Consider the following 18,817-nt stretch of genomic DNA (forward strand, 5'->3'; position numbering starts at 1 on the left):
TCCCTGGACATCTCTTGCTCAAGACAAGTATTCTACCACTAGAACCACAGTTCCATTTCTGGCTTTTGTTTTTAGTAGTTAATTGGAGATAAGAGTCTCATGGACTTTCCTGCCCACGCTGGCTTCCAACCCTGATCCTCAGATTTTATCCTTCTGAGTAGCTAGGATTACATTTGCATCATAGCGTCCCTTTAAACATATGGTAGAACCCCATAAGTAGCTGTTAGGACAATAGTTATATAGAATACAGCCCGATGCATCATGAATCATGAATGCCACACAATTGCTTAAGATTACTTTTAGAGCTACCAATTTTATGCTTTTTAATTCTTTCTTGAATTCTCTACTTGCTAATATAAAGACAAGTTATTTAAACCTGAGGAAAATCAGTTAGATATTGCCAAAGAAACATGAAACTTGTCTAAGCTAAAATTCCCTTTGCACACATCTGCATGCACGTGCATGCATAGAAATTTGAAAGAATTTTGTTTCTTGTTTCCTAGTTTTGCTGCTAGTCTGACTTTATACAAATTGTGTCGTGTGTCATCATTGTGGGCAGGGATGGGAAGGAGATACCAGGGGAAAGGAAGGAAGGGTGACGTTGACCAGAAAGAATTGTACTCATTACCTGACTTATGAAATGGTAACCTCTCTGAGTAACACCTTAATCATAACAACAAAATTACATTAAACATGTCCTGTGAAAAAGTATGTATATTTCAGGAATGTTGTCAGATGTCTGGTTTGAATATTCAAAAAGTCAGTATGGATTATGTATGTCTTAGATATATTGTCTTAGGTCTGACTTGAATATTTGAAGAGCTCATATGGATTATGGTATATTTTAGTTATGTTGTCATATGTCTGACTTGAATGTTTGGAGAGCTGGAATGGAGTCGTCTGATAACAAGTTTCTATAATAACAAGTTTCTCTTCCATAAAACGTGAGAAATTCAGAGATAAAGATAGAATAAGAAGTATAACTTTGGCCAATCTAACCATTTCTTAATACAGTGGGCTGGGATCACCTGACACGAGATAACAGAATATCTTTCCTTGAGCTACTCAATTCATAGACTTTGGGTACAGCTCTGGGTAGTAGCAGGACCATGAACTTAGTCCAATGAGAACTTAGAATATTGTGAGGTTCTAAACCTATCTTCAGGCTTATTTTTTTTAAATCATCATTATTTAGAAATTATAAAACAAGAACCTGGGCTTTTTACAAAGATGTCAAGCGGGAAATATTTGTGATTTTTGGCAGCTTCCCTGAACGTGGTGCTAGCATCACCAGGTAGCAGTGAGCGCTGCTGAGAAGTGCAAACGGGAAAGATTAGTGGTAAATGTTCTCTACTTGTTTTTGTTGTTGTTTTTCAGGTTCACTCCATATATATTGATTCTAATGAGCACCCTTAGTGTCTCAGCCCGTAGCTCCCCGTAAGCTCTGCTTGGAGAGTTTTTTTTTTTTTTTTTAGAATCCACCCTGCTGATAAACACTGCCACCTCCTCCCTCCTTCTCTCTTTACAAATGTTACAACACAATCAGAAATTTCCTCTTTTCTTTCCTTCCTGCATTTTCAGCAGGTCCCTTTGCGTCAGAAGCCAAGGAAGAAAACTCAAGGTAATTCTATTGTTTCCTTGACCCTGTGTGTGTGTGTGTGTGTGTGTGTGTGTGTGTGTGAATTTTCTCCTGGATGCTTTCTTGAGAATCAGGTTCTTGTCTGTTTGAATGGTACTATCAGGAGGTGGATGTCAGATTAATTTACAGTTATTTTTGGATTGGTTTTAAGAAATGACGCCACGCTGTTCATGTGGCTTAGTCCCTTGTGGTGTGGTGGGATGTCTGTCACTGGAGCTTAGAAGAGCTGGTGCTGCCGGGCAAGGGGCTGTGTTTTTAGGTGGGCTTTAACCCTTCCCTGTCTATTGCATAACCGTGCTATTATTGTCAGAAGGCGCTGTGTGACTGCAGTAGTGTGTCTGCCAGCCTGGAGATGTTAATATTTCCAACTTCTTCTTGGCAAATAATATTCTCAGACCAATACTTGCCAGTCAGCATCATTGCTTTTTTTGCCCAGATTTTATATCTTCTAGACAGGGACTGTAATTTAAAAATAAATCAGATGCATGAGATTTTCTTCTTTTCTTTTTCTTTTTTTGCATTTACTATGCATAAATCTTAGTGAAAAATCTAACTCCTGGGAGGTAAACAATTAAAAGTTCCCTCCCTCTCCCCCCCTCTGTCACATACATGGAGTGATGTGTACCTCTTCATGTAACTGTTGCAGGTTTTTTCACGATGAGTCGGAGAAGAATATCATGTAAAGATCTGGGACATGCCGACTGCCAGGGGTGGCTGTATAAGAAAAAGGAGAAGGGAACTTTCCTGAGTAACAAATGGAAAAAGTTCTGGGTGGTGCTGAAGGGGTCATCGCTGTACTGGTATAGCAATCAAATGGTGAGTTCTCCACTGTCTCCTTCCTCCCCTGTCCCTTCATCCAGCCTCCCCCTCTCCCCAGCCTCCCTTTGCCCCAGCCTCTGTAGGAAAGGGTGGGCTGCTCAGCATGGATCCCTTGTGGGAAAGTTAATTAATTTTGGGGACTTGGAGCAGAGCAAATACACACATTTGTTATAGAAACCGTTTCTGGTCCAATAGATATGTAGGTGATTTTGTTGTGTTTTACGGAGGAGAAAACTGTGCTGTTTGACTAGTCTGTGTCTGAAATGGAAGGAAAGAGAGGTTGAGATGTATATTCTTGCGAAAGGAGGGGTTTTTTGAGTTCTAGTAATGTTACGGTTTCCTGCCAGATTCTAATAGCTCCATGATTTCTGTGTCCGTCAATAAGGAAACTTTACATTGCTCAGGTGGCTGCTGAAAGGGAGCCTGGCAGCGCCCCCTACTCAAGGCATAAGTTGATTCCATTCTGCTCTTTCCATCTATCCTCCTTTGCTGCCTTCTTCCTCTTCTTTCCCTCTGATCTTCTTTATGTGGTAGGTCGTTTGGAAGGGCTAACTTGGGTCCCTTTTGCGTGATGGCATTAAGCCATTGGTGTGTGGCTAATGATGCCCTAGGACACTTGCTGAATGTATTCTGTAATGGGCACAGACTTGTGGTTGGTTCCCGGGCTGGTTTGCTGTTGGAAGGGCTGGAGAGGAAGACCCCACTGGCAGGTGCATTTTTCAGCACTGGGCACAGGATGAAATTGGCGATCGTTCAGTAGTTTTCTAGGAATGACTTGGGTTCGTTCCCTGGGGAGCAATCCTTGATCTCAGAGAGCTTGAACCTGTTCAGGATATAGGAAGTCAGCAATGCCAAACCTACTGCCTTGCGTTCACCCCTGTAACACAGCAGTACACCACAGCTCCTCGCCAAGGACCATGAGCAACATTCCTGCAAGCATGCTGGTGAGTCTGAACAACTTCCTGGAAGATTTGAGGTGTTTACCAGGAAAAAGTCACCTTGTAGAGTCCACAGTCTCCCTCTGAGTTCTCCTCCTCTCTTTTCTTCTCTTCCCCTCCTGGATACATCTTCACCTTGTCCAGCACAGATCGTTGTACCAAAGTTAAGTCAACCTATGGCTAGGGTCCTCCCTCCTGTTAGAAGGATGTTTCCTCTTCTTTCATGAGAGGAACAAAGGTGAATGTAGATCTCTCCCCTATTTCCTGTTGTGTCAGCTTCTAGCCTTTGGGTGGTTGTGGCAAGTGATCATCACCTAACATCTTTTTTTAAAGATGTGATGTGAGGTTACCTTCTGACAGCTTGGAGAAGTTTCTAGAGCCCATGAAGAGAGTGGTGTTGATAGAGCAGGGTGTATCATGGGAAGTAATATAGCTTGGATTTAATGGGACAATCCAGTTTCCCAGTCAAATAATTTGTCAGATTTCTCCTGAGCTTACAGAATTGTAAGGACGGTCCCTGTCCTTGCAGAATTGTAAAGGAAGCCCTCTGAACCCCATTTCTACCAATTTGGCTCACTTGTCCCCATCAGCTTTTGGGGCTTATGTTTCTCTTTCATGACAGTATTAGGGTTTGAACTCAGGGATTTGTGCTCTTGCTTGTCTTATTTATTTATTTATTTTTGCTCAAGACTGGTGCTCTGTCTCTTGAGCCACACCTTCACTTCTGGATTTTTTGGTAGTTAAGTGGAAGGAAGAGTCTCATGGAGTCTCTGTCTAGGCTGGCTTCAAAGCATGATCCTCAGATCTCAACCTCCTGAGTAGCTAGGATTGCATGTGTGAACCACCAGCACCCAGCGTGCCTTTTCTTTTGTGAGAAGAATGGTGATCTGAGCACCACGCCTTTCCTATTTTAGGCATTAGGACACTGGTCTTCCTCAAGGAACAGCAGCTTCAGCTAGAGAGAGGAAAAGGACGCACACAGGCAGCCTGTCCTGATGTGTTTCATGCAAATGGAGAAAGCGTTGTTTAGGTTGCCAACCTTGTACTTGAAGATAACCAGTGTCAAATTGGGAATACATTTGCTGTTGTGATTTCAGGAAAGTCACAAACTGTATATACCATACGTATAATGGTATATAATAGAAGGGACTCTTTCTGTTTTTCTGTTTCTCTCATCTGTCTCCATGTCTGTCTTTCTCTCTCTGTTTCTGTCTCTCTTCTTCTCTGGTGCTCACATACACACACTCACACATGCATACCCTGACATCTTAATTATGTATTTGTTTTGGGGGAAAATGGCCTCATGAATACTTAATTAGCAGCATATTCCTGCTATGTGTGTGAATATCCACACAGATAAGAACCAAGCGCACACTCTCAAGTTAAAACAGCTACTTTCTGCCACTTCAAGAGTGCACATTCAGAGACACAGAGGTGGCTTCAGGTATAGAATCCTTCCTACTGAGCTGGTGGAGATCTGAAAGACCATGGTTCAGGACCAGCTCTGGCAAATGTGAGTGAGTTCCACATCTTTAGCCACAGACACAGGGGGTGACATACTTCTGCAGTCCTCACTCTGTAAGTAGCCAAGGTAGAAGGACTGCAATCCAGGACTAGTCCAATCTAAAACACAAGTAAAACAAAAATGGGCTGGGGGTGTGGCTCAAGCGGTAGATTGTCTGCCTAATAATTCCAAGGCCACAAGTTCAGACCCCCAGAACACCCTACCCCCCCAAAATGAGCAGTCACTTCAAGAGCACCTACACCTGATGAGCAGGCTTTTTTTTTCTTTTTTGGTTGTGAGGCTTGAACTCAGGGCCTGGGTGCTGTCCTTCAGGTTTTTCACTCAAGACTAGTACTCTACTACTTTGAGTCACAGTGCCACTTCTGGTTTTCTGGTGGTTTATTGGAGGTGAGAATCTCATGGCCTTTCCTACCAGGGTTGGCTTTGAGCCATGATCCTCAGATCTCAGCCTCCTGATTAGCTAGGATTACAGGCGTGAGCCACCGAGGCCCAGCTATGAGCAGGCTTCTTAATTCCCCTTCTGTATTTCTTGATCTTGCGGGAGGGATGTGCTTGGTGTAGAACTCAGGTAGTCTGATGCTGAGCAGTGTGAGATTCTTGCCTGGCAGAAGCTCCCCTGTGTACCCGGGATGCTCTAGTGGCCTGTCAGACATGCTCAGAGGCAATAATTACCACCGTGTGAAGGGTGGGAAGACTGAGACTCAGGTTGTGGCAGTTGCCCAAGTTAGAAGGAATAAGCTTCGTATCCAACACACTCTGATTGCTAAGTCCACGAGAGCTGCTTCATGCCAGTTGAGCTCCTTCTTGATTTTGGGGTCAATGGTGACCAGGATCAATGACACCCAGAAGCCCACCCTGCTTCCCCTCTTCAGCAGGGTTCTGAAAGGCCAGCAATAGAATGGTGATCCGGGACAATTCTGTGAAGTTACAAGTAAGTCCCAGGGCTCCTTCGCTTGGCTCTCTGGCTTTTCCATAGTGCCTGGTGAGAGTATGCCATCCTTTCCTCTCTGTTGGGTTTAGGTTGTTACTGTGATGCGGCAGTGCCTTCTTCCTTCCTCACAGCCTCTCAGCTCTGCTGCCCAGACTTCCTTGAGAAGGGTCACCCGCCATCTGTCACATCATCGGTAGGATGTATCACAGCATACATGGTTGCACGGCAAGTCTTACAAAGCCATATGTAAGTTTAATAGCAGCAAACAGCCCAGCTGGTTGAAATCCTAAACCCCACACTCTTGCTTTCCTTTAGAATGAAGTACAAAGTCATGTCCTGGCTCTTGGGTGTCCCTGAGCTTAAACTTAGGGCTTGGGCACTGTCCCTGAGCATCTCTTGCTCAAGGTTAGCACTCTACCATTTGAGCCACAGTACCACTTCCAGCTTTTTCATGTATGTGATACTGAGGAATGGAACCCAGGACTTCATGCATGCTAGGCAAGCACTCTGCCACTGAGCCACCTTCCCAGCCCAACGAATACCTTTCTTCCTTTCCCCACCCCAACCCACACTTCAGCTGTGGAACCTCTGGATCCTGCTGTCTTGCTTGCTGGTGCTTTTGCACATGCTGTGGCTTGGCTCAGGGGACTCTGTCTCTGTGCCTTCGAGTTTTTCTCCTGCCCAATCTATCAAGCTTGTTCCTCCTCATAGAGAGTTTTTGGTTAGCACCCTTCTTTCGCACAGACTTACCTAATCCTTGACCTAAGTTTGGCCACCTGTGTTTCCTGAGTATTGTATTTTTTTTTTATCATTCTACTTATCATCTTTCTCGTATGTGTTGGTCAAATTCCTCTTAGCATCATTGATAGTCATCTCTCTCAGGCAAAGCCTTGGGCCTATCTTGAGTACCATACTCCATGTCTGGCAGTGAATAAGCAGATGACTAATATTTGTTGATTTCAGAAGGAATGAGAATTGAGAATTATTAGCATTTACCGTGTCTATGGGCAGTTTGAGAAATGAGATCATGAAGAAAGACTGCTCTTGACAGGAAATTATTTTGTAGGAGTGGAGAATTTCTATTTCGATTCTTAAAATCAAACTCAGGACAAGGTGAAATTTGGGGTTCACTAGAAAGGTTCCATGGCTCCAGACACCTTCCACCCAGTGGTCTCCATCTGGCTACTACCTTACTAGAGGTATTTGAGGAGCAGAGGGAAGGAATAGCCATTCCAGTCTAAGTACTAATGTGAGCAAAGGAAATGTAAATGTAAATGAGAGAGATATTCTATTGAATTTTCACTATAGTCAAGAAAGATATATTTTGTTATTCCCATGGAGTCTGTTGAAGCTTGGGGAACTAAGGGAAATTGCTCAAAACTTCATAAGAAGTCAACAGCAGAGCTGCGATGAACACCAAGGTCCTCTAGCCTCAAAGTTGGGTTCACCATAAAGAGGGGATCAAGAGCCAATATACGGGAACCTGAGACACACAGCGTGGGGGGGAGGTGATCCAGCAGGCAGTAGGGAGCTGATGATGCGTATGCCTGAGCTGGAAGTGAAGTATGAAACCACCACCACCAACAAAAGAAGGTAGCAGCAATCAATCGAGAATGAGCGGCCTGCCTGAAAGCAAGTTAGGAGATGAACAAAAGTGCAGACCTTCAGATGTAGGTTTCCTGGGCCAGAGTGCTGACAGACAGTGAAAATGAGGACACACTGGGCTGATAGAAAGAGCAGTGACTAGAGAAGGCTTGGATATCACACACAAAATTGAGGCTAAAATGAGAGTGATTCCAAGTTTGCAGCCTGGGAGATCGGGAAACCAACCAACCAAACAACCATGAAAATGGAGGGCCAAAGAGCCGTGGCTGACATGTAGCATTTTAATTCACTCTCATTTACTTGGTGGGTTGAGTTTTGCTCTGTCCATTCTTTCTATTTGTGAAATGACGGGGCCCTGGTGGTGTGGGTGAAGTAGCTGCTTGTGGATCTCATCCGTTCTGCTGTATCATCAGTTCAAGGGAGCCTCGGGGCTCCTGGATGAATCAAAACACCAGCTGTTTTTTATTTCATATACAATTTACAGCAGCAGTAATGTAGGTCAACTACCAGGAAAGAAAGACGTGGTATTGTGATGTGTGGTCATAATGACATTCAGTTACCAAGGGACCCAGGGTGGTGCGTCCACGTAATGGCACAGGTGGCCACAGCTGTGCTGGAAACTTCCTATTGTCCTGTGGCTTTCATAAAGTCAGAGGCACAGTTCTCATGTGTTTGTGGTATACTGCTGGTCTATACAAACCTCCTCACTGCTGAGTCCTACAAAAACAGAGCAGATATAATTATGTATCCTACCTTACTTGACAATGGTGATTAACGGGTGTGTTAATAGTGAGAACATGTAGGCAGACTGATGAGGTTAATAACTGGTTATATGCAGACATTTCAGTTCTTTGAGGGTCCAACTGGCCAGTGTAAATGTGATTGTGTTTCCCTCTGATTGTCTGAATGACCCAACGTGTCTGCACATTCAGGTAGTTGTGAGGATACAGATCCTCTTCAATGGCTAGCTTCCTGTGTACATCATGTGAATTCCAGAGGGTCTTGGACTTGAAAAGGCCTTTTTTTTCTTCTTCTTGGAATCAGTTTGATAAGTCTAGATAAAAAAGAATCAGTTTTGGATTGTGTGACATTAACCCTTATAAATAACGGTTATTTAAGAACCACACTTTCTCTATTTGTAAGATGACTGTCCTAGATGATTCAGTGAAATAGGATGTCTTCTTTTCAGCTTAAGAAAAATAAAGCATGAGTTAATTTTTCCCAGGAAAGAGGCATTTAGTTTTCTGCAATTTTATCAGTGTTTATTTACATAATTTTTGTGAAAATGTCTGAGTGAATTTGCTATAGATTGGAAAAAATACTTTTAAAAATTTCACCAAATACAATGTTAGCACCTGATGACATGGTCTTTTCCTGTTTGACTTAAACTGTGTTTCTAGACCATAGAAGTAGTATAGAGTCAACACCATATTTTTGGAGGAAATAACTTAGTTTTTACACTAGTTTAATTATCAATTATTATGTAAGTCATCCAATCTAAGCATTAGTTAGTATCTCATTTTCTCCCTGACAATGTTCTCTTAAAATGAGAAATATTAGATTCAAATTCATGTGATCTCCTTATTAATTTTCTTAGCAAAAACATAACCTCTTAAATATAATTCCCAGGTTTAAAAATGTTTCTTCAGTGAAGGCAATTCAGATGAAACTGGCAAACTTTTGCCAGCCAGGAATTTGTCTACACGGGGAAAAGCAGAGTGTGTTTTTCAGTAGATACAAGTCATCAGTTGACCTCAAGATGGTGACTTCATTTGTGAATCCAATTTACAAATCAGAATGCCTCCTACTCTAAAATTCTTTAGAAGGACTAACATAAAATGGAATACACAAAGTTAAATATGAAGTTTTATATATATTACATATTATTTATATATTATATAATATATTATGATATGCATATAATATTTGTTGACACGAAGATCACTGACATAACTCTCTCTGCATCTTACAAGGAAACTTGGACCACACACACTATCTCTACATCATGTTGAGCTACTTTGAGAATATCAAATGATGATAGAAATGACACTAAAATATCAAAGGCATATATACAAAGATCAGTTTTATGTTTGTTTTAGAAAGCAATGTGCTTATGTGAGGATTGTGATTTCTAAGATGCAGAAGAACAGTGCTAAGGACTTGCAGGCCACAGCCTGTTCTGCACTGGGGATGCTGAAAAGATGCCTTCTGACCTCAGGCAATGGATGATCTGAAGCCACTCAACAGGGGAGCGGACAGAAAGACAGTAGGTATTCTTCAGCACAGTGCTTCCTGCCCTGGAGGAAAAGGTCAGATAGTACAGCTGTTAGTGATGAGTGTGTACACACATTTTTTTCCCAAGCAATAGAAGGAGAAGAGGCCCAGGAGATGAGTTGAACTTTGCTTTCGACCTGAGGATTTTCCTGAGAAGTCTTTATTTGGCGATGGAGCATCCCTCTGGAGTGCACTCTTTCCAACGTGAGAGCTGGTGGCTTCCACAGCCACGCTAGCTAAGGATTGCATCCTTCATCTTGTGGCTGTGTTCAGTCCCCCAGATGGAATGTTTCAAAACATTTCTAAAGGAAAATACACAGCAATTTTTTTAAGCAAGTAGATATACTTAAGGGGTCTGAATTTAGGGCAACACATTTGAAACAGTATTTCGAATACACACTAGGTAGAAGAATCAGGAAGTCAGGGTCAAGCTTGATGCCAGGGTCACCTGATAGTCTAGGCAAACCACCCACCTTGGCTTCTGCTTCCTCCTCAGCCGGACACAATCATGCACGGACAGATGGCTGTCACCTGGGAGAGAGATGGTGCCAGCCAAATCTCACACAACTCAACTGTGGCACAATTCTCACCCTTTACTGACTGCTGGAGTGTCAGATGTAAATCAAAACAACCACAACGATTGTTTAAAGATGGGATGAAATGCACAGAATGTAGTTTACCCTCTTAGACCCTCTTAAGGGTACTGTTAACTGGGTGTAAGGACCTTCATATTGTTTTGCAACCGTCTCTAATGTCCATCTCCAGAATTCTTCTCATCTTGCAAAACTGAAACTCTGTCCATTTAAACAATCATGCCTCTCCCCTCCCTACCCCTCTCTGACATCCATTATTCTACTCTGTTTCCGTGAGAGGTTGATTACTCTAGATCTCTCATGTAAGCATGATTATGCAGTCTTTATCCTTCCTCTTTCAAGACCAAGTGGTGTTCCATTATATTCCTATCCTGCCATTTGTATATAACGCTCAATGGGCATCAGTGTTTGAAAGCCTTTTATCTCTTGGCTATTGTGACTATGAATCTGCAATACAAATAGGAGAGACCTGGGAATAATATACTCAGAAGTGAAATGATAGAATCATACAATGAATCTATTTTTAACATTTGGAGGAAATACCATACTCTTTTTCCTAGTAGCTACTTTGCTTTATATTCATAGACAAGTGTTCTGATTTCCTCACATGCTCATGTACAAATACTGTTGGTTTGCTTTTTGTGTTTCTAGTTGTTTGCTTTATTTTGAGAGTAGCCATCATGGTGGTATCCCATATTGGTTTGGGTTTGGGTTTCCCTTAGAGACTACTGAGCATGATGACACTTTTTCTTTCCGTACACTGGACATTCGAATATCCTCTCTGGAGAAATACCTATTCCATATTTTCCAGTCATATTTGCTGTTGAGATTTGTCTTTGCTCTTGTGTAATATTTTAATAATGTTTGAGAAACTCATGAAAAAGATTTCAAGGGGATTTTAAAGTCCCTTAAGTATTGGAAGATTAAATGTGAAAGTAAGATTATGTGTTACATACTAACTGTGGTTGAAAACAACTGACCTTGATATTTTATTGATATTTTTATTACTCTTTAATCTCTAATATAGAAAGACAACATATTATTTAAAGTTTTCCTAGCTAGCATTCTTTTATGTATTCTTCCCTCATTCTTGCTTGGTTGGTACATGCAATTTATTACATAGCAAGAGATAAAACTTATTTTGTAATAATGTGATTTAGCCAGATTTCTTTTAATTTCTTCAAAATGCTCCCTTCCTATTTGTTGCTTTCTTCCCTTTCATTTAAACTATGTGGCTCTAGAGACCAATAACCTTTGTAGATGGGCATCAAGTACCTTGGGATTAGAAGCTTCTAGAAGAACAGTGGGAGATGAGGCTGGTTTGAGGCAGATTATATATGTAAAGACACAGGGCTGCTTTGTTTTTATATGACAGAGAACAGCCACCCACAGTCTTTTAAATTGTGAGGCTTCTGTCCCAAGTGTTTTTTTTTTTTTTTGTTGGTTGTGGGGCCTGAACTCTGGGCCTGGGTGCTGTCCCTCAGCTCTTCAGCACAAGGCGAGCACTCTACCACTTGAGCCACAGCACCACTTGCAGCTTTTTCTGTTTATGTGGTGCTGAGGAATGGAACCCAGGGCCTCATGCATGCAAGGCAAGCGCTCTACCACTGAACCACCTTCCCAGCCCCGACTTGTGCTGTTTATGATTGCCCTAGCTAACAGTTTCTTTTCCCTTTGAGGGGAGAGCATTTTGACTGAAGTTCCTCACAAGTAGATCCTTCTAAGGTGATTTATGTGCAAGGAGATTTTGGGGAAGTGATACAGGAAATAGAGTTGTCCCACGGTGTGAGGGGAGGATTGGTTTTAGGATACCCCATGGGTACCCAAATCTTTGACTGCTCACGCTCAAACAAGTATCGTATTGGCAGACAATCTACAGGTATCCTCCTGTGTGTTCTCTTGATGACTTATAATACCTCATGCAATGCAAATGATTTGAAAATAGTCATTGTTCCGTATCTTTTAGGGGATAATGATAAGAACAACGGTTTGTGCGTGTTCAGTGAAGATATAGGGGTTTCCCTTAAATATTCTTTTTTTTTGGGGGGGGGTCCGGTTGTGGGGCGTGAACTCTGGACCTGGGCCCTGTCCCTCAGCTCTTCAGCTCAAGGCTAGCGCTCTACCACTTGAGCCACAGCGCCACTTCCGGCTTTTTTGTTTTTGCTTATGTGGTGCTGAGGAATCGAACCCAGGGCCTCAGGCAAGCACTCTACCACTGAGCCACCTTCCCAGCCCCAGCCCTTAAATATTCTTAATCTCTGATGTGTTTACTTATGCATGGGGTACCTATGAGTAGAGAAGACCAACTGTTTTTGGGAAAGGAATGAAGATTTGAGCGGATGGTGATGGTGGATAATGGAAGCTTGGCCATGCTTGTGAAAACACACAACCTGGAGTTTTTATATCAAGGGGCAAGGGGGCTGGGGTATTATCCCTCAAACCCCACCTGGCATTAGTGAAAAGCTCATCCTGGGGCACAGATTCCTGAGCCCCTCTGTAGATGTGGAGGAGCCAGAGATGCTCTCCCCCCAAAATGCAGCTGCTTGCCAAGGCACGTCTACCCAGGATGCCCTGGGTGGCAAAGGCTCAGGGGTCCTGCTGGGTCTCTGGCAGGGTCTGACCCGTGATCTGCTTGCTTCCGAGACCTTCTCTTTCTCCCTCAATATCCTCAGAACAACTGAAATGATCAGCATTAGCACTTTGGGTCCATTTGTTATAGTTAATGCCAATAATCTCTAATGTCCTATAGGAAATGATGCCTGTTCATTTATTAGCCAAAACATTTACCAAATGTTTTCTATGCAGAATATTGATTTCTGACATTCAACAGAATAAAGTCTCATGGGGTCGATATCTAATGATATTCTTAGGATAAAGTGAGAAAACTCAAATGTCACATTTTAAAAAAAATAATAAAACACACCCAAAGAATGTATGAAGAACTAAACAAGCTTGCATGCATTGTTTTACTGCAACTAATTTTGACTTTTTTTTTATAACTGTTAATTCAGTGTTCAGATGGCTTGAGAGAGCTGAGACACAGAAACAACTGTTCAAAGCACTCTAGCAGCAGATTGAGTTAAAAGCATATTTTCCAAGACCTTTTCCTAAGTCATCCTTTTTCTTCTTATGTCTTATTTTCTAGTTATTAATGGCAGCCATTTCTTAAGTTTTCTATGGCTTGCTGATTTGTTTAACCCGAAGAAGCTGGTTATCTTATATACTTGCCTTCTCACCGTGAGACATTTGCTCAGAGAGATTCCTTGTTCTGCCCGAGATCACACAGCCAGTGGCCTGCGATGAGATACTCAAATCTCAGATCTAAGGTTCTTTCTTCCACGCCATGCATAGACTATAGCTGCTCCTGTTCTGCCACTTCACCTCTTGGTTTTGATGTGTTTTTCTTCTCCTGTCGAGAGCTGCTTAACTAACTGCTGGGTCCTAGTTTGATTTCTGTCATTCTACTAAGAATTTTCAATCTTGCTATTTTACAACTACATTAATTTGGAGTTCTAATACTCAGAACAGGATTATTTTTTTCTCTAAAAGCTGTGAATAGTGCCTTACTGGTTTATGAGGAGCACTCGATACAATTTAACATTTATCTGAGGATGTTCAACAGTACTCCATGTCTTCAAAGGATTGCAATCAGGCCTTTTTCGGCCAGGCCTGTTTCTAATATCCAGAAGAAAAGAATCCAAATGAACCTAAAGGACTATTTTCTTGTGTTCTGTAGTGCTTGTAGAAGCCTAGTACTAGTGAACTCAGTCTGCTGTCTGAGGACCATATAATCCTGCCTGCATGGAGAAGACTGGTGTGCCAGTCTTCCTATTTCCTTTCTCAGAGTTGCTTATCTGAACAGGGCAATGTGCTGGACTTTATTGTAGAGAGAGAAGGAAAGAGGCCAAAATGATAGCGATGTCACAACTGGAAGTTCTTAGTGATCAAAATTCTATGCCCTCAAGTCCCACAGAGTCACTGTTGTTTGAACGGTGTGTCACCAAATTTACCTTAAATCTTCTTCATTTGTTGCCATTTCCTTTCAATTTGGGGGATTTTTTAAAATTAAAAAATGTCAGCCGTGTATCCAATTTCCAAATCAAAACTTGGTAACAAGTTATAGTCACAGACGTTTTACTTTAATCTCCCTTTTGCAATTTGTTTTGGATTTATTTTTCACTATTTTTTTTAATCTTCTTCCCTTTCTTTTGTTTTTTTTTCTCTCTCTTTTCTCTCCCTTCTTTCCTCCCGTTATCCTTCCTCATTCCCTTGCTCCCTCCCTCCCCTTTTTCTCTTCCTTCCTTCCCTCCTTCCTTCCCTCCCTTCCTCCCTGCTTCCCTTCTTCCCTCCCTCTCTCCTTCCCTCCCTCCCTCCCTTCTTTACTCTTTTTTTCTCTCTCTCCCTTCTTCATGTATTTCACGTCTGATGCATATTCTACTTCTTCTCTTACTCCAGTCTGTATGTATACATACTACTTTCTGAGGATTTTTGTGTACATTTCTGGGTTAGTCAACTATTTCTTGATGGTAGGCATATACATTGCTTAAAATCTTTCATAGGTACAAATAATGCTGTCAAACATGTCATTGCATACTTTCTCAAAGATATATTAAGCATAGATTCCTGGGTAGAAGGTAAATATATTCTGCTAGTTCCTTCCCACTTTCCTTCCACTGGATTTCATATTGTCTGACCACTAGCGCTATGTGGGAAATAGATGTAACAGTGGGTTTTATCTTTCTCTTCTTCAATATCAGTTTACTCTTATTTTACATTTTAGAAAATGGAATTCAGATGTTTTTCTAGTGGTCATGCATTCATGTATACTATAAAAATTTAGTTACAACTGTCCATGATGCTACAAGAATGGGTGTCTGTGCTTAGTTTACTTTGTTTCCAGTGTGTGGGAATTTCAGGTCAGAACTGAGAAAATGATGGGTTTATTTAGAGAAATGGGTTTTATGCTTCTGCTGATTCTGATATTCCTTGGGTAACTTCACTTCACTTTGCTTAAAGTGATTCCAGGAATATTAATTCATATTCACTTATAAACACTGAAGTATGTTATAAAGAAATATTTAGTTTACTCAAATTACTTTCTTCACATTTAAGATTCCATTTCAGACCTAAAATTTATTTAGCAACAGATTGGAGGGGGAAACACCGCAATGAAAATAAATTGGAAGAGGCCTTTGATTTCAGAATTATTGAAGTATAAAACATTAGATTTCATAAAATTGAGGAAATGTTTTGTTTAAAAACAGAAACAATGGAATTGTCTTTTTCACCATGAAATGCAGATCCGTGTCTTCTATTACAGTTCATTGTATTTTATTTTTTAGATATGTTCCTGCATACATAATCTTTAGAATATGTATCACTGTTATTGTATGTCTTCCTGTATGTTCCCTCTTTTTTCTGACATATGCAGATTCTTTAATAAAGTAAGTCTTTGCAGGCACCACTGACATCCACCCTCAATCTTAGCTACTCAGTAAGCTAAGACCTGTGGGATCGCACTTTGAAAGCAGTCAGGGAAAATAAAAGTATGAGACTTCATCTCCAATTAACCAGCAAAAGGCTAGACTGTAGGTGTGACTTAAGTGATAGAATGCACTCAGTGTAGGGCACTGAGTTCCAGCCCTACTACCAGAAAGCAGGAACTTGGTCTATTTTTCAAGACACGTGCATCAAAAAGCCAAACCATATCATGGCAGCTTATGTTTGCATTTAAATATTAAAATCTGATGTCCTGGTCTAGTTACTTTTAAATATTAAAAGCATGGACCCAATTGTATGTGAAATGGAGCCAATTATCTTTAGTCATATGTAGGACTGTCAAAGATCTGATACCTTTCTTTCCAAGTTTCACAAATAGGCAAAGAGGATTTCATTCACATGTATTAATTTCCTAATCTTTCCCTGCATCTCATGATTTTAAAAACAGCCTCAGTGTTGTGTATCATACATCTTTTCTTAGTCAGATGTGCTGGGTAGTGTAGCCCATGGAGAGAAGTCAGCACATGTGAAATAAAGGCATGCGGTTTATGAGTGACTGCCTGGTAGCCCCATGTTCCCTTCCCTCTGTCAACGAAGGGGTGTTCCCATGAGATACAGGAGCCATTTTGGAAAAGAATCCAACAGTTTCTATAACACATAAACATAATTTCTGTATGACCCAACAATTCCACTCCCGGGTGTCTACCCCAGAGAAACGAAAGCTCATGCTCATGCAAAGATTGGCAGCATTATTCATAGGTATTCATAACTGCTGGGAACAACATAAATGTCCATCGACTGGCAATTGTGATGATCTGCATGTATAATAGGATAATGTTTAATAACAGAAATAAGCAAAGGACCAACACATGCTAAAAACGATGACAGTGTGTCAGAGGAGGTTCTCAGCTCCATTGAATCCTGGATATTTGTATAAGCGGATGAGCTCTGAGAGGTACAGTCACCCAGGGAATAGCAGGAAGTCTACAGCTCTACAAGGAATCACCTCCACTTCCCCCACTGTTACCATCTATCTTCTAGGTTCTATGTGTTTTCATGTTGCAGTCCTTGTCTCTTTTCTCCACAGGGCAAAAATCTCTGGTTTGTTTAAGGATGATCACACGTGACTCGAACAGTGCCTGTTGCAAAGAGGATGCTGTCACTATTAATAAACTACACAAGTGTGTAAATTCCGGCAGGTGACTAGGAGCTATATTTCAAGGACATTGGTATGGCCGAATGACAGTCCCTACATACGATGCTTCACTGGGATGAAGGAATGAGATTCTGGAGAGAGTCTGTGGGCCGGCTTGGGAGGAGGAAGAGCTGAGAAATCCTCATCTGATCACACAGCGTCCTCCGTAGAGGGAATAGTATGTGCTTCAGTAAGATGAGGTTTGGGGGTGAATTTACACAATAGCAAAAGGCTAATTTGATGCCTCTGGCCGGTGAGCAAGAACTTTTCTGACATCAGGATTCAGAGGGAAGCTTTCAGCTACCAATGCATAAGTGTCGAGCAACATTCTTGAATGTTAGGAGTCCTGGAAGGGGACAGGTATCATTGGAGGAAGTTATTTTAGTTGATGGAACAAGCAGCAAGGGATCCAAAAGGCAGAGGAGGAGGGAACGAAGGAGGAGGAGGAGCAGGAAGCTGTCATTTCCTCAGGATTTGCCCACTGTCAGTGGCATTTTCGAGGCTTTTTATTTTTGCAAATCAAATAAGCAAGGACCACCATTTTTGACACAATTGTCTGTGACTCTGAGTACAGCTTGAATGTCTTCTGAATAATGAAAAATACGCCTCAGCTTTAAGGGAGGACTTGCTGGGTAAATGCTGAAGTTGCTTCCTTCAGATGTATTTGAGATGCTATTTGAAGGAATATCAGCCATTTCAGTTATGGAAAGGAATCTTTCTGAATACAGAGTTAAAATTTGCCTTTGACATAGATTCATATGGACACAGATGCAAATGTTAGTAAAAGTATCTGTAATAGGTAATATATGTTTTCAATATTGCATTGTTTTTGTGTTATTGTCACTTGAAAATGGCTTCTTACCCTGAAAACAAATTGTTTAGAGATTCATCAAGACACAAATTTGGGTATCAATTCTTTTTCAGCTTCATAGGAATATTATTTTTGTCTTTTTTTCTGTTTATTTTCAGTAAAGTAGAGGGCTAGGATGACATTGTTGAATTCGGATTTTATCATAAGATCTTACTGGTAAGGCCCTTAGCTTTTTATCCAAGAGCATTTAGGAATTATACAGAGTTCTTAATTAGAGAAGTGGCATTCAAAAGGCTCATGATGTAAACCTTTATACTGTGCCTATGATTTGGATAGATAGAGGGAATTTTTTAGAAAAGGAAAATAGGAGCCATTTGCAGTAACTCAAGAAAAAGTGGTGCTGTGAAGGTGGTGAGAGGTAATATATGAATTAAGAATCCATGACCAATAAGACGATGATGAATGAATTTAATTGCATTTATTCTGATAAAGAGCTTGTTTATAACAAAATACCAGAACCTTAATTATTATAGGGAACAAGGATGCTTTTTGAGCTCAGAATTCTGGAGGTCCAGAACATGACACCTGTAGCTCCTCGTGCTGCTCAGTTCAATGGCAAGAACTGGAAGGGTGTTGGTTATGTGAGAAAAGGGCCAAGCACCGAGGGCACCTTCACTTTGTAACAGTCCAGTCCTGAGAGAAAGAGAGTCGCTCATAAGAATGACACCACTTTCTCTTAATGACCTACTTTCCTTTCAAAGATTTCCATACTGCCACATTGGACACTAAGCCTCATCATGAGTCTTGGTGAGGGTAAAGAATAACCAAACTATTGTGGGGCTGAAAGAGTCAGGGGTGACTCCTGTCTCTTCTTTTCTTGGTCTCTAGGTAGAAAGAGATATTGCCACTGATGCAGAGAATACAGGAGAATGAGGAACAGGCATGGCATGGAATAGAGTTGTGAGTTCAGGTTTGGATGATGACTCTT

The 18,817-nt window shown here is 41.3% G+C and overlaps 2 protein-coding genes across 9 annotated transcripts in view; one reads left to right on the forward strand and one right to left on the reverse strand.

The window, feature by feature from the left end:
• Positions 1-18,817, forward strand: part of Ipcef1 (interaction protein for cytohesin exchange factors 1) — a 149,188-nt gene that overhangs the window by 88,169 nt on the left and 42,202 nt on the right. For 5 of the 8 annotated variants that reach the window (XM_013026973.1, XM_013026974.1, XM_013026972.1 and 2 more), the window contains 2 exons: positions 1,582-1,621; positions 2,286-2,455. In XM_013026973.1, the coding sequence (XP_012882427.1) occupies positions 1,582-1,621; positions 2,286-2,455 (210 nt within the window). Of the gene's footprint in view, positions 1-1,253; positions 1,340-1,581; positions 1,622-2,285; positions 2,456-18,817 lie in introns of those variants that run through there. The other 3 variants (XM_013026975.1, XM_013026977.1, XM_013026979.1) reach the window with 2 other exon arrangements.
• Positions 2,315-18,817, reverse strand: part of Oprm1 (opioid receptor, mu 1) — a 123,493-nt gene continuing 106,990 nt past the window's right edge. The window contains exon 4 of the mRNA XM_013026984.1: positions 2,315-2,353. Within this exon, the coding sequence (XP_012882438.1) occupies positions 2,315-2,353 (39 nt within the window). The remainder of the gene's footprint in view (positions 2,354-18,817) is intronic.

This window comes from Dipodomys ordii, unplaced genomic scaffold, assembly GCF_000151885.1.
Source record: "Dipodomys ordii isolate 6190 unplaced genomic scaffold, Dord_2.0 Scaffold98, whole genome shotgun sequence".
NCBI lineage: Eukaryota > Metazoa > Chordata > Mammalia > Rodentia > Heteromyidae > Dipodomys > Dipodomys ordii.